Below are 14,842 nucleotides of genomic sequence, written 5' to 3' on the forward strand. Positions count from 1 at the left end.
CCGGAAGATTAAAACTTTCGGCTCATACTCAGCTTTATATCAATATCCCAGTTGTACTACTTCAATACCGAGCTCAAGGTATTTGTCACTTAAATGGGTGAGCAGTTGCATTTCAAATTTGTTTGATAAAAATCGTATACACATGGGCTGACCACAGTACCAACGGTAACCCCGCGTCCATATGGAACACTAAACGAAGTCCAATCACCTGGCTATAGTTTCAAGCAGGCGAGATGCCTCGGCCGTTGGCGTTGCGTTACCAGAAGAGCCACGTCCGCGGTAACCTGAAGGAGACCAGCGATTTAGTATAAAGAATTATTCAAGAGGACAGTATACGTACCACTTCCACCACGACCTTCTCCCCTTCCACGATAACTCCACCGCGACCGCGACCACCTTCGCCTTCTCCGCTACTATATCCTCCTCGACGCGTCCACGATAACCTCCTTCACCCTCTCCACGGTACCCACCACGCACCTCTCCTTCTCCACGATAGCCGCCACGTCCTTCCCCATCTCCGCGATAGCCACCACGTCCTTCTCCATCTCCACGATATCCACCACGCCTCACCATCCCCACGGAACCCACTTCCCGCCCACGACCACCTTCGCCACGGAAAGCGCCGCGTCCACGGTATCCACCCTCTCCTCCACGCCCTCCACGTCCACGATTAAAGGACCCACGCTGTGCGTGTCCACGACGAGCGGGGATGGCGGTGAATCCGTCGTCGTCGATCGTGACACTCTTCCCTGCAGGAGCGGACGTAGGACTGGCAGTAGTAGGCGCTGCTTGGGCAACAGGGGTTGCTGTTCCCGAGCCACCAAATGTAGCTATATAAAATAGTATTAATTACTGGGAGTATGTTTCGCCTGAAGATGCTTTACCTTGAAGTCCACAAGGTCTGGCAATTCATCGCCCTCATCCCCAGTTGCAGCCCAGTCAAGTGGTGCTCCACCAGCGACATCGGCGCCGGCGGCAGCGCCCCATGTATCGACAACGTCCTCCTTGACTTTTCTTGAACGGCTTCAGCCTCTTCGGCCACTTCCTCGCTGTGTACGGGTTCGCCTGGGAGGAACAGATACCCATTCCTGCGATTCGCTCATAGCAGCTGGAGCCTCAAGTTCAGACTCTTGCATAAAGTGGAATCCGCCACCTGTTGACTGAGGAACGAAGCCGAGAACAACTGGCTCAGATGATTCAGGCTCATCCTGGGGCTCCTCAGGTGCTGGTGGCTCGGGTTGGACCTCATGCGTGTTGTGCGGGTCGAGGGGAATGGATGGGTCGGGGATAGGAGTGGGTGGTCGAGGAGCAACAAATTGGGTTATCTCAATGAGACGAGAATCTAAACATAATGTAAGTAGAGTATACAACCGTAAAGCCGGAACCACACATTCAACATCCTCCCAGCTTCCAGCGCCTGATAAGAATCCTTTTACGATTTCTTCCACGTGACCAACAGGAGGATGAGCGAGAATTACCTCGCCTGCACTGAGAATCGCGTTTCGTTCGGGATCGGATATTGAGAGATCGGTAGGAGTGGAGTGCGTGAGGAGGTTACGGAGGGCAAGGAAAGCAGTGACGTAATTCGTGGGAGAAGCGAAGCCTGCACAAATTGATTCCATACTCATGTCCAAATCAAGCACTCGCGCAAACGTACCTCGGCTTGCTGAGAGGCCTCAGCAACTCGTTGGTCTGCGAGTTTTTGCTGCTCGATCCGCTCTGATTCCGAGTACGATGAGCGCTAATCTCAAGTCCCTGAAATTAAATCGGTTACTTCTCTTCAACCACATGTATCCAGGTGACCGTATGCGCACCTCCGCCGTTTTCTTGATGCTTTCACCATTCCTTCAAGCCTGCCTCAATCAACGGGAGCCCAGCAATTGCAGCTTTCTGATCCTCGTTCAGCTCTTTCTGCTCCTTGTATTCTTTCACTCGTTGCTATATAGTATCATTGTAAATAGGCATTGCTAAAGCGCCAAGCGCATCGAGTGCTTACCGCTTTCTTGCCAATGCCTGATGCGCTTCGAGATCGCGTCTACAACCAAGCTTTTTTCGGAATCGAACTCGTGGGTCGGCTCATCTGCCTCGGTATGATCGCCAGTATCACCACCACCACTCGACGGAGGCGGAGGGTTTGCCAACAACGATGGATCGACTTTGCCCGCCTTCACCTCTTCCGCATCCGGCGCATGGTCCGAGAGTGCAGCTTCATGTGCCGCAATGACCAAGCTCTTTGCTCCAGACTTGGTCTTTTTTCTCGATTTCTTTGATATACTTGATGGAGGCGGGGCTCCGGGTACGTAACGCGGTTGTGGAACAGTTGTCGAAGGGGGAGCTGCAGGTGCTTGCTCTGTAGACGCCATTTCAATTCGTTTCTGAAAATCCGTATATGCTACTTATGAGAATCGAGTCTTCAACGCGTGCGTGTTTTTCTCACTCACCTTGTTTTGTGTACTTCGCGGTTTGATGATCGTCTCCGGAGGCAAAACGAAATTTGTCCTGTGTCGTACCACAAGCGCCGCATGACACGTGACATGGTTGGAGCAGAGGAAGATCGCACCATGGAGCGTATAGTTGGTTTCGGTAGCCTGATTGTCCGCAGGAGTAGTCGTATGACCCGCCCTTACATTACTGCTGGGTAATCGATCAATATTGGGCCCACGCGAGCAGCCGGTTTGGAAAGCATCCAGCACTAATGAAGAGCGGGGTGGACTAGTACGAAAAGGCCAATACGTAGAGGTGGATCAACAAGTGGAGAAAAGCTTAACTGGAAAGATGTACGGTGAAAATCACTTGACTGAGTAATTTCCTTATTAAATATTAAAGCGTTACAGCGCAAACCGCATGTGAACCGTCGTTCCCAAATGACGAGCTATTCACAGAGCTCTAGAGGAGCTCGAGACTATTGAATGTGTACAACAGTTCCCGAATAGACCCTACGTGTGAATATTTATCGAGCATAAGAGAACGCTCTAGTTGTTTATATTTGTGTAATCGATTCAGTCCGTATACATGCGCAACATGTGCCCAGTGGTACCGGTTAAACGTGGAACGGCTCGGCGATTTCTATGGGATGTATAAGGAGTGTTATTTGAACTCATATCTTCTCCATTTTTCACCATTTCCACTACGTATACCACCCTCACTCTCATTCATACCCAGAAATTACTTGGAACTAGGCTAATATAGAATTCTATTGTAAATACTGCGTTTTTGTATCAAGCACGACGCTCAAAGGAAGTCACTTTAGGCCTAAGGGACAAGCTCTAGTTGTTATAGGTTTAAAATTCTCAGATACTATGGTATAAAAAATCCCAAGCTTTGGTATATCTGTAAAAATATACCATTTCAGCATCCAGATTACCCGAATACCACTGCTTCGGCACGCCTTCCTCAATGAGTCCTATTCAATTTCAAAGAGGTTGTACCCATCACATAGACCGAAAGTCGGTTTGCGTTGACCTTTCTGTTGAGCTCAACGGCCCCCAGCCGCTCGTGCTCGTCTGTAAGGTAGTTACCCGGCATATCTCTGTCGCTTTATTGATTCCCTTCTTACACTCTGTACCTCTCGATGTTTACTACTGCGCGCTCTGCCGTCTTAACGACAGCTCTGCTTTCTCTGACACGAATGAGTATTTAAACCGCATGCACGAGCCGTATATAGATACATCATCTCATATCAATTTACATACCGTTATTAAAGCTTCTTAGTTTAGTTACACGCATATATCTATCCTATCCGCCTCTTAATCACACGCTTACACGCGTCAAAGCTTGCATACTTACCTTGAGGCCGTGTTCACCATCCTCAACATTTTCAGTCCAACTTTCACTTAAAGCACTATCCTCGTTTTGAGTATGTTAGTCTGCGCAGTAAGTAAATCATGATATGACTCGCCGTATTAATGTTCTACACTATATCTCCTTGCTCCTTTCCTGTATCAACTATGTATATATGGTTGATTCTTAAGGTTATCAAAGTCCGCATAGTAAATCTACTTATGGCCGACTGTGACAGGTGAAAGGTCCGGGCGGTGCGTGGTGCAGGAATTGACGAATTCCAGAAATTGGGAGAACGGGGGTAATTGCGAAAGGAGAAGGTCCGAGGCGGAGTCGAGACGAGGAGAGGCGAACGGAAAAACGAGCAGAGACGAGCCGAGAGAGGAGAGCGAAGTAAGCGTGGGTAGGACAACTTTAGCGGACGGGAAGGCGTCGGACTAACCGTTCCGTCCAATAACGCGTGCTTACTGAGACGGTCAGAATGGCAAATGAGGCGCGTATCATTAGTAACGTGGCACAAAGCCGGTAACTGTATGGTATTTAAAAACGAGAGAAACAAACGGAAAGCTCAGTCGTGCGTAGATAATGGCCGCGACGACTGAGTTTCGGCTACAAACGAAAGTGTTCTTATACTAAGGAAAGGAAAGGCAAGGCACGAACATAGGGAAAATCCAATTAAAGTAAAATATATACGCGATAAGCGCCGGCTCCGACTGCCAGGTGCCCGTCATCTGTGACACAACCGGCCTCTGGCCGGTCGTTACACGGGCCAAGGGGTTCGAAGCGGCTCTCACAGTAAACATTGACGATTTATAAGCGCCAGTATTCGTACGCGTATGCGTATGGCCATCAATACCATTGAGACCAGTATTGTGCTTGCACAGTACCTACAGTTTTTGAGTAATATACTTATTTTATAATTATATATCCCCGTTCTCAAAGGACTATAAGAAGAAAATTTTAATAATACTCAACGGAAGACAAAGATCTTCTATAAGTCCGAGGGTTGTATCCAGTCTTTGACTGAGCAACGCTCCAATCACCCTTCCCTTGGTTAAATTTCTTTGGTCTTATTCTATCACTGTATGCTACTACCTATTGATTACACTGAATCACTACGACAGTTGTTGAAATCCACCGCACAAGCACTCACCGTTCCTGCGGTAGCCTGATCTGGATTGCCTATGGTGACAATCGCGTACTTTCCACCCGTACGAAGGCTATAACGAATTGATGAACCAATTAACATATAATCAAAATTGCTATAGAATATTTGGCCAGCGAACGGGTGTAAGTCACCTGAAGTCAAAATGTAAGAAGTAAACTCCCAGTTTACAGACTAGCAACTTAACCTACCACCCGGATCGTTATCGGTTTTGAATGTGCACGTTCCTCTAGAACCAAAATTCATCACGACGTTGATTAGATTATCGTCATCATCATAAGTGATGGTAGCAGGGGCGCAAAAGTAGTTGTCAGTGGTAAAGATCGAAGACATTTGAAACGCAAAAAGAGAGAGAAGATGGTCGTGGCGATAGCATACTAAATATTCTAGGTGTAGCGCTAAATACTTAGGTGAACATTTCAAATGCACCGTACTTACCTTTCCAAAAGAATTTCTTCAGGAACGATACAGAGGAAGAATTTTTAAGCCTTTCAAAGCATCTTGACCTGACCGATGAGTGCCTAGAACATATGACACTTGTCGTCTATCTGGTGCCGGTGCCGGGAACTGTAACGAAGGTAATTTAGTGCTAGGTAATATTTGAATTTGGCAGCCTGGAGTGCCTGGTTTGTGGCAGGTTCCTTGATTCGACGGATTCTGATCCTCACCGACCCCGCAGTAGCCGGCACGGCTTCTCTGTTTCATTTAGCGCCAAGGCCAATTTGATTACAAAACGGACTATCCATTGGCCGCTAGACCACCGCTCATATTATAAAAGTAGACCACCCAGTATTATCTGGGAGCACATGCATTGGGTGATCAATGGAATATGTATAATTATGCTATTTAGTCTACCTCAGCATGACTTGGGTAAGCATTGATTATTGTAGGATCGGAAGTCACCGTGTACCCAAAAGGTACGGAGAGTTCGACCCCGGGGGTCGGACACTAGGAAAAACCGGACCCGGCGCCGGGGGGTTATTTCGGATGGGGTTCGGCTTTTTAAATCCGAACCCCCTCGAGGGTCGGACTTTTTCTCGAGGGTCGGATGTCTGTAATCCCCAGGGGTCGGAATTTCTCGAGGGGTCGGATTTCTGCTCGGGGGTCGGGTTCTTGGGTTTTTTAGGGGTCGGACATTTTCGGAGGGGCCGGATTCGTGGCCGGGGGTCGGATTTACATTCTTCGTCGGGGGTCGGGCTTATTTGAGGGGTTCGGATTTGAGCACTGGGGTCGGATGCGTGAATGAGGGTCGGATTTCCAGGCGATTGCTCATCCAGCGCGTAGCAAGTGTAAACTAGGTCAAAATCATATTAATACCAATTATATACCTCATACAAAATCCAAGTGTGCCAAATCCGAACTCCTATCAATGATCCACCAACGCTTGTTGTCTTGAATTCGTCCAATAGCACACTGTATGGTTAGGGCGTCGACCACTTCCCCACTTCCCAACTTTCCCTCGTACCATGTGACCCTGTATTCGTAAGCATCTTCAATAACCACTGGTGCCTCCAAGATGAACGCGAGAATGAGATATTTTGATCCATCCTTTGACGGATTGACGACACTTTCGGGCTTTAGGGGCAACTTAAACAAATATTGAAGCTGACCATAATAAGAAGTTGGGACGAAGTCGGGTGTTGCTCTTGGAAGATGAGCAAGTCGATCGGCCAGCAGTTCATACTAGACTTATTGAGTCAATATTAATATATATATAAACTAAAACATACCCGAACAAATGATGCGTCGCGGCCGTCCCATCGTAGCTTATGGTAGCCTCGTGCTTGAATCAAGTTGCCTCCCTGGGTGATTCGCATTCGGCCCCATTGTTGGAGGGTATCGGGAATCAGCTCTAGAGCTAATTTCTTTCCAATTCGTACTTCATAGGTGGTTGCCAAGTACTTGGAGATCTGTGCGCGTAGTTCAGGAGTTACAGTGAGCGCCTCGGCCCAGGGGGTTAGGAATATTCGGTTGGGATCTAGACATAATTAGTTAACATTGAAACAATAAATGATAAACATACAGTTTTCGAATTTATCACCTTCCCTCATCTCAGTCTTCAAGTCCTCCTCGGTTGATGCTCGGGTTTGCCCGAAGCTGATCATATTGCGTAAGTCGTATATTTCGCGAATGATACAAAGCTGAGCGACATCGCAAACGCGCCGAGCAATGTTCGCGTAAGGAAATCGCCGGCTTTTCACCGAGGCCCCAATGAAGCTACAGTATTGCTCCATAGGGAATGCCCAGTAGCCAGGTAGGGGCCCAAGACGCTCGATTGAGTCCACGATATGAAGCAAATAGTGTATATTTGTTGTACACACTTGTATGCGCTCTGGATCGTGCTGGTAGTAGATCCTATTACATAGTTGATATACCATCCAATATGTATATACGCGCAAGCATTACTTACTGTTCGAAATCCTCCACCCACTCAATGAAGCCTCGACGAATCGCCGGGAGCTCAGAGCGGTCGACGGCGTGGTCGGTGCATTTGTTCATTAGGTTGACTAGACAAACAAAATGAATATAATACCTCAAGTCCATAAAGCGACGGCGCAGTAAATTTGGGGCCGCGTGGGTTGCCCAGCGAGACCAAGATTCAGCAGTAAAATGTGAGCGATTTCTGAAATGAGGAATAGGACAGCCGAAAGAAGAAGGTGTCGAACGCGAAGAATCAACACACATGTCCCCCATAGAATTCCAGACAAGCGCGTTGATCAAGTAATCCTCAAATCCAGAATCAATTCCATTGAATTTTTCGCGCCATAAGTCTGCAAGCTGAGGGATCAAGTTTATCCACACAAGATGCATAGCTTCGACGGGGAACGAGTCGGGGATCCGGATCGACGAGAGTTTAGCCAACAACGTCACACCCTTGATGCCGCAATCAGTTGCTAAGTCGGCCCGTACAGTGTCGTTTGGAGCTCGGAGGACATCGTATCCATCTTTAAGGCACTCCTCGTGAGTGCGGAGTGGGAGTTCGTAGGGGTCAAGTCCGGTGTCGTCTGAACGATGGAGTGGGCAATACAGATGGGATGCGTTCTTGGCTGTGCGACCAAGAATACTCATAATCTTGCATAAGCGACAAGGGAAGCGGCCATTATGGCCTACAAACTCCATCAATTTTGCAATTGCCGGTAAGTCTCCAAACGCCGCAAGAATATGCGCACGAAGAGCAAAAACCTCTTCGTTAACCACATCTACGGCCTCAACACCTCGAGACAGCTCCACAAGTTCGTCGATTAGCGGCTGGAGGAAGGAGTTGAGGTCTTTGGGGAGTGGGGACCAGGAATAACGCCGGTGCATATCATGTTGGAGAGGTGTGTTCGGATTTCGGGGGGGAAGTTGTAGATAATAATAAGTATTGGCCAACATGAATGATTTTGTCGCTTAAATGGGCCCATGCCGTCCAGTGCGATTGCCAGCGCAAGCTCTTGAAAGTCCTCGAAATGTCGGTATGGCTGTTCAACTCCATCGACAACCACGCGCGTAGCGCATAATAGTTCATAGAGTACGGCGTCAAATACATCCCGGACGTGTGTTCCACTCCGCTGGAATTCAGACCAATATAGCATTTTTAAGAATGTTGCTCGGTTCCGAAAGAGTGCTCGCAGCTGGGGGATAAGTGGAATATGTTGGAAAATGGAATACGGACGTCCAGAAGGGTCAAGGCGAGGGGAATGACAGTAAGGGCAATCGTTGAGATTGGCAAGATATCCTGCGTAGCAAACGCATGAGTTCTTGCAGCAGTGGTATTTAACTGGTTTCAGTGCCGATAACGCAAGCATTCGAGTTCTAATAGACTTAAGACTCGGGATTTTAGTTTTGGTTTCAGACCGACAGTAAGTTCTTCTCGCATTGCTTCATGTGTACGTACAGCAGTCTTCTCCCTAACAAAAAATTAAAGTCCCGGATGGTATCTAGATCATCCGGGCCAATAGTTGTTCGAGCTGAAGCGCATATAAGATAAATGCAGAGCAAATCAAACAAAATACGTACCCAGTTTAGCAACCTTGACCAACAATTGCTCCCGAATGAACGATTCGGGCGGTAATCCATATGTCGCAGGGTCGTATTCCACGTTGTCCACATCCGCCGACTCATCGAGTCACTTCCTCCAAGCTCCAACGAATCCAATGGCGTCTTTGAGGTATGTGTGCTGTGTGAACGAGAGCCTTCGGAGCGAAGCTCTTGATCTCCCAAGTCGAGCGGGCTGCGTGCTCGCATGACCTGTTCCCAAATATGGGTTAGGTTGAGTTCAGGTATGGTCTCGAGCTCCGAATGATACGGTTCTGTATCATGGTCTATATCTTCGGGCTCGGGGGGAAAAGGTCCGGCATGGGGATTGGCTGGGGCTGCATAACTGGGATGGGGGAGAATTCGCTCGGTGTGCGTTGATGGATTCCCGGCTTGAATGCCGGCGTAAGCGTTGTCTGTATAGTAGATTAAATGAATCTTAATTAGCATATAACAAGATTAAATTATTACTTACCGAAGCTTCTCAGTGCTAGGTCTCCTCCTTGGCTTGCCTAGAGGTTTGCGAACTGGCCTAGGCATCCCCTCTCGAACCCGTTGGTGAGACTTGAATGTCTCAGTGGTTACATAATTTCGACAGCAACCGCACCATACTTTCCGCTTATCAACCATTTATGACGATAACTGAGGACGGACTGGGGGTAGGGAGCGAACAAAACTTTTGTCCAAGGGCTAAGCGCCGTCGGCTGACATAAGCGTCGGGGGGACTTGAGCGTCGGTCGACGTCCTGCCTCCCTTCCTCCCAACCATCACCAGCACACTCCCTCTCCCCCATCCTCTCTCGTTTGACTGAATACATAAATCGTATAATCTGGTAAATTTTCCGAGTTCCTGTTACCTATTGCTGACAATCTACCAACTTTCGCGATGAAATTCCACCCGCGCATCATTTCGCAAATTTCACTCCAAGCCCACGAAAATTGTCATCTACATCTAAAGCCTTATAAAGTGAGTAATAACACAATACTCTCTGTTTCCACGTATTTGACGTGTCTTAACTCGTTCGCAATGCTAGGTATGGTCAATAGTGTCTCCAGCGCCACGGCGCCTGTCGGCGGCACAGCCACAGATCTACCTGGTAAATGATCGAGATTTCATTTGATTGTCGATCGCTGATAAATCTCTTATCAGCGCGGTACCTAAAGGGGGGAAAATTTGTAAAGATTACCTTCCCCAATGGTACCCAGAAAACCGTCCCGACCATCGAAAAAACCGAGAACATCAAGAAGTGCAAGGGGTTAGAAGGGTACATGGATTTTGGCGTTGGAAAGACATTCCCCCATGGGATGTGGTTAGATATCAAGGTAAGTCTCAAACGCATTTATTTGCTTTCTTTGTATTTTTAGCACTACGCTGATTTGTACTTAGGCCAAATTTCGAAACGACTTGGCAAGTATGCTCGGGAATGTTGGAGTTACCTGGGAGCTAGTCCCTTACAACGTTCGGGCTGCCGTCCTTGTCTCTGTGAGTTTTATCTTATTTTATTTTATCTTCATTTTTTTTTATCTACACAACGTTTTGCTAATATGAACGATTGCTTTTTTTACAGACTAAGGCCGCATACCCGGTCCTCTACCGCTTCCCAGAGGACTGGGCTGGGAAAGCCTTGATGAAGACCATATGCAAAAACAAGCGTGACACCAAGGCGAATAAGCAAGGGCGGCTACGCGGAGGAAGAGTAAGTCGGAATTGTGCTCACTCGATCGTGTATTAATTTGGTTTGTTAGATGCCAATACAAACGCCCCTCTCCAAAGCGCCGAGGAAGATCCCGCCGAAGAAGAGCCCGCCGAAGAAGAGCCCGTCGAGGAAGAGCCCGTCGAAGAAGAGCCCGTCGAGGAAGAGCCCGTCGAAGAAGAGCCCGTCGAGGAAGAGCCCGCCGAAGAAGAGCCCGCCGAAGAGAGCCCGTCGAGGAGGACCCCGTGGCCGAAGAACTTGTGGATGAAGAACCTGCCGGTACCATTGGACCCGACATAGACGAGGATGATGTCGGAGTGCGGGTGAGCTCAACGAGGACCGCAGATCTAGGAAAGGTACGTTTCGATCATATTTTTATTCTAGTTTCTTTTTAATACAACTAGAAGCGCTGCCGTATTGAGGATTCCGATAGCGAGGATGAACCAGAGGTCAAGCGATCTGTATCCAAGACTCGCACCTTGACTCCGGCCCGACTCCCACGTCCGACGCTCCAGTGCTCAAGCCCTCTGCTCGCGCATCCAAATCTTCCTCTTGCACGCATAAGCCTGCTGCGTCCAATACTCCCGCGACCAAGGCCAAGACCCCCACTGCTGCCGCCATTGCCAAGTCCGCCAAATCCTTGCCCATATCGAAGCCATCCCCGCCTCCAAAGGTGCCTCCGGCTACTGTGAAAAAGGCAGGCATCGGTAAGACTACCAATCGAACGGCACCGATCACCAAGTCCACCAATACAGGTGCATCGCCAGTAAGCATACTGTATATGCTCGTTCTTACACACTAACATTTACTAACGGTCTATAGAGTCTCAAGAGGAAGGCTCAACCTGAACCTGGCCCCGGTGTGGAATCCAACCTTGAAACCGCAACCAAACCAGCAAAACCCCCGCCGACCAAGCGCCAAAAGGGCAGCGTACATACCAAAGGGAAAGTAAGTTAACTTTCTTCTTGAGCACGAAAAACTCTCACTGGAGATTGACGCAAGGTGTCCGGGCGCTCAAACTCTTGGGCGCAGAACTGCCAAGACGAAGTCTCGCAGCTGGAGAGTGCGAGTGCGAAGACAAAGAAGAAATCCACTGCTGTAGCTCCACCTCTGCCTCGATTTCAACTAAAGTCACGGCGGCTTTGAATACTGCCGTTGCTCCTGTCTCCGAGCCATCTGACTCAGTGCCGAAGCCCCGCATTCGTCCGAAGCCCCGCCCACCACCACAAGATTTGTCGGCTACGACTTCACACGCAGCCAAGTCGGAAATGGTTAACGAATTCGATTTGAGCAAGACCGTTCCGATGTAAGAGACTTAGAACATCGGCTTTCGGGTACTAACATAGTATTCTTGCAGGAAAACGCGAGCCGCGGCCAAAAAGAAATAACCGAGGCCGGTTCGCGACTCGCTCTCGATTATTCTTTTTTCTCTTTCTCGCTGTTTCGTTACTTGTTCGTGTCTTGGACCTCGACTCTATGTGTCTCGAACTCGCTGTACATTTTTGGTGATTTCATGTATCCTTTTCCCCTGCTTCTGTTGTTTCTCAGTTTCCCGGCACCATGTATCTCCGCACCCCAGGATAGGCTTGTTCGAACCCAGGGGTCGGGTTTGTATTATTGCATCGGACCGTGTATATTAAAATTTAGTATATTATCCGAGCATTACAGTATAAATCGCACCCCGGGTTCGGATACCAGCTGGGTATCCGAACCTCGGCGGCGGATTATGAGTATTCATGAGCGCTAGAACAGCGCCAGGGTCCGGACAATTACCGTGCTAAATAGCCGGCCCCCGGGTCCGGATATTCTTGGGGTCGGATTTTGCCAAAGGTCCGAACCCAAGGGTGGGTTTTCTACTTAAGAGACATCCGTACCCTAGGGCTCGGACTTTAGGGCTCGGACTGTCCGTACCTTTGGGGTATACGGTGAGTGTGACTATAGAATACATAAGAAAACTAGCTTGAAAGTTGAAAGTGAGCAATTCTACAAAATTTTATCCTATTATGATATTGCTGTTAGTGAATAAACGTAGACCATCAAGAAGCGAGTCTATAGCCTGAAGCATAGAGCGGTCCCAGTATGCCATCGGGTCCCAAATGCATATGCGAGACTTGTGTTATTATTCTTTTATCAGATATTTTAAGGTTCTTCAGATAGTTAGATATAGCTGTGTTGATTGCCAAGTCCGCGATTATTATGTCACGTACTGCCGTACCAAGCATTCACAGAACACTGCGCCGTTGAAAGACAAAGAGCAATATATTACAGGGTAACTAATCCGACAATACATGGAAGCATACACAGCTTGCTCAAAGTACCGCAAGCCCACTAGTAGTCGTCTCCTGCCGACGACGCAGGCGCCTTGGGACTCCGACGCCCGGCCTTTACTTGCGCCAGAGTCCAGTCGCCTTCGCCCTCGTTCGACTTCTTCCCTACGATCCTCTCGTTGTAGGCAGCAACCTGCGAGTCCAAAACACCGATCAATCACCCATCGAGCTATACACTCTGGCGAACACGTACCACTGCCGTGGTGGGCTGATCCTCGTCGCCGATCGTTACGACGGCATACTTTCCGCCGGTGCGAAGCTTGTATCCGACACCCTGTGTGGTGTCAAGAGTGGCCAGGTCGTTGTAGAAGATCTGACCGGCGAACGGGTGAAGATTCCCTGAGTGCGAGTCCGACATCAGATCTAGATGAAAAAAGCTGGGGCAAAATGACTGACCAGAGGGGATGTTGTCAGTCTTGTAAGTGTATGTTCCCTTGGGACCAAGGTTCATCACGACGTTGATGAGGTTATCGTCATCATCGTAGGTGATGGTTGCGGGGGCACAGGTGTAACCGGCGATGGCGAAGATGGAAGACATTGTGTTTGTACAGGGGAGTGAGAGGAGTTGAGATGCTGTGATGCTGAGAACCGAGCAGCAGCAGAGCGTGTTATATACGAGAGGACAGATGATGGTGCTCGTATGATAGATAATTTATTTTCCGTATGGAGGCTCTGCTAGGCACGCATGGGCGCATTCTGTTGTTCTTCGGAAGTTCAAAGTGCGGAAAAGTTTTTGTACCTAATGCCGGCGCCGGTAACTGTACTTGGGACCACTAAAGATGCAGTAGGTGCCTGGTCCTTGACAAGACGCTGGACATAGCGCTTTGATGAGATCAGCAGAGTCCCAAGAGAAGGCAGGAAGTAATGTCAACTTGTCAGCATCTAATGTCGTGGATAGGATCATATAGGCGCTGGGATCAACCAGTTACCGGTCTCGGCTTCCCTAATTGGCAGACACATGCACAGCCACCCGCTCAGCTAAGTTCAATAAACAATCAGGCACGGTTGTTCAGTATGAACAACCACCGAGCACGAGTTGCCGAGGTCGGCTCCATATGTGCGACAACACTTCCGCCTTCCCCAAGATGTAAACGATCCGGTTGGCTTGACAGGTGTACTTGCGAGCCCGAAGAACAGAATGCGCCCATGCGTGCCTAGCAGAGCCTCCATACGGAAAATAAATTATCTATCATACGAGCACCATCATCTGTCCTCTCGTATATAACACGCTCTGCTGCTGCTCGGTTCTCAGCATCACAGCATCACAACTCCTCTCACTCCCCTGTACAAACACAATGTCTTCCATCTTCGCCATCGCCGGTTACACCTGTGCCCCCGCAACCATCACCTACGATGATGACGATAACCTCATCAACGTCGTGATGAACCTTGGTCCCAAGGGAACATACACTTACAAGACTGACAACATCCCCTCTGGTCAGTCATTTTGCCCCAGCTTTTTTCATCTAGATCTGATGTCGGACTCGCACTCAGGGAATCTTCACCCGTTCGCCGGTCAGATCTTCTACAACGACCTGGCCACTCTTGACACCACACAGGGTGTCGGATACAAGCTTCGCACCGGCGGAAAGTATGCCGTCGTAACGATCGGCGACGAGGATCAGCCCACCACGGCAGTGGTACGTGTTCGCCAGAGTGTATAGCTCGATGGGTGATTGATCGGTGTTTTGGACTCGCAGGTTGCTGCCTACAACGAGAGGATCGTAGGGAAGAAGTCGAACGAGGGCGAAGGCGACTGGACTCTGGCGCAAGTAAAGGCCGGGCGTCGGAGTCCCAAGGCGCCTGCGTCGTCGGCAGGAGACGACTACTAGTGGGCTTGCGGTACTTTGAGCAAGCTGT

General features: G+C 49.0%; 7 protein-coding genes across 7 annotated transcripts; 2 read left to right on the plus strand and 5 right to left on the minus strand.

Moving 5' to 3' along the window:
* Positions 1–256: 256 nt before the first annotated feature.
* Positions 257–2,363, minus strand: RhiXN_10637 (uncharacterized protein; the record flags this gene model as incomplete). Its single annotated transcript, XM_043330453.1, has 7 exons — positions 257–284; positions 341–830; positions 854–1,009; positions 1,058–1,342; positions 1,391–1,603; positions 1,654–1,719; positions 1,997–2,363. The coding sequence occupies 7 exons, from the start codon at positions 2,361–2,363 to the stop codon at positions 257–259; spliced, it is 1,605 nt and encodes a 534-aa protein (XP_043184550.1).
* Positions 2,364–3,995: 1,632 nt separating this feature from the next.
* RhiXN_10638 (uncharacterized protein) lies at positions 3,996–5,278 on the minus strand (the record flags this gene model as incomplete). Its single annotated transcript, XM_043330454.1, has 3 exons — positions 3,996–4,217; positions 4,934–5,079; positions 5,137–5,278. The coding sequence occupies 3 exons, from the start codon at positions 5,276–5,278 to the stop codon at positions 3,996–3,998; spliced, it is 510 nt and encodes a 169-aa protein (XP_043184551.1).
* A 566-nt stretch (positions 5,279–5,844) lies between these two features.
* On the minus strand, positions 5,845–8,251 carry RhiXN_10639 (Transposase family tnp2; the record flags this gene model as incomplete). Its single annotated transcript, XM_043330455.1, has 5 exons — positions 5,845–6,239; positions 6,307–6,628; positions 6,676–6,923; positions 6,969–7,300; positions 7,356–8,251. 5 exons carry the CDS (start codon positions 8,249–8,251, stop codon positions 5,845–5,847), a joined length of 2,193 nt encoding a protein of 730 aa, XP_043184552.1.
* A 614-nt stretch (positions 8,252–8,865) lies between these two features.
* Positions 8,866–9,502, minus strand: RhiXN_10640 (12-oxophytodienoate reductase 2; the record flags this gene model as incomplete). Its single annotated transcript, XM_043330456.1, has 3 exons — positions 8,866–8,895; positions 8,945–9,308; positions 9,438–9,502. 3 exons carry the CDS (start codon positions 9,500–9,502, stop codon positions 8,866–8,868), a joined length of 459 nt encoding a protein of 152 aa, XP_043184553.1.
* A 495-nt stretch (positions 9,503–9,997) lies between these two features.
* On the plus strand, positions 9,998–12,043 carry RhiXN_10641 (uncharacterized protein; the record flags this gene model as incomplete). The annotated part of the gene is made up of 12 exons (XM_043330457.1): positions 9,998–10,058; positions 10,112–10,284; positions 10,349–10,444; positions 10,530–10,658; positions 10,708–10,900; positions 10,956–11,011; positions 11,060–11,116; positions 11,179–11,421; positions 11,478–11,603; positions 11,658–11,724; positions 11,787–11,961; positions 12,013–12,043. The coding sequence occupies 12 exons, from the start codon at positions 9,998–10,000 to the stop codon at positions 12,041–12,043; spliced, it is 1,407 nt and encodes a 468-aa protein (XP_043184554.1).
* Positions 12,044–12,983: 940 nt separating this feature from the next.
* Positions 12,984–13,520, minus strand: RhiXN_10642 (uncharacterized protein; the record flags this gene model as incomplete). The annotated part of the gene is made up of 3 exons (XM_043330458.1): positions 12,984–13,115; positions 13,176–13,321; positions 13,379–13,520. The coding sequence occupies 3 exons, from the start codon at positions 13,518–13,520 to the stop codon at positions 12,984–12,986; spliced, it is 420 nt and encodes a 139-aa protein (XP_043184555.1).
* A 757-nt stretch (positions 13,521–14,277) lies between these two features.
* On the plus strand, positions 14,278–14,814 carry RhiXN_10643 (uncharacterized protein; the record flags this gene model as incomplete). Its single annotated transcript, XM_043330459.1, has 3 exons — positions 14,278–14,419; positions 14,477–14,622; positions 14,683–14,814. The coding sequence occupies 3 exons, from the start codon at positions 14,278–14,280 to the stop codon at positions 14,812–14,814; spliced, it is 420 nt and encodes a 139-aa protein (XP_043184556.1).
* Between the last annotated feature and the right edge of the window lie 28 nt (positions 14,815–14,842).

Source organism: Rhizoctonia solani, chromosome 11 (assembly GCF_016906535.1).
Source record: "Rhizoctonia solani chromosome 11, complete sequence".
NCBI lineage: Eukaryota > Fungi > Basidiomycota > Agaricomycetes > Cantharellales > Ceratobasidiaceae > Rhizoctonia > Rhizoctonia solani.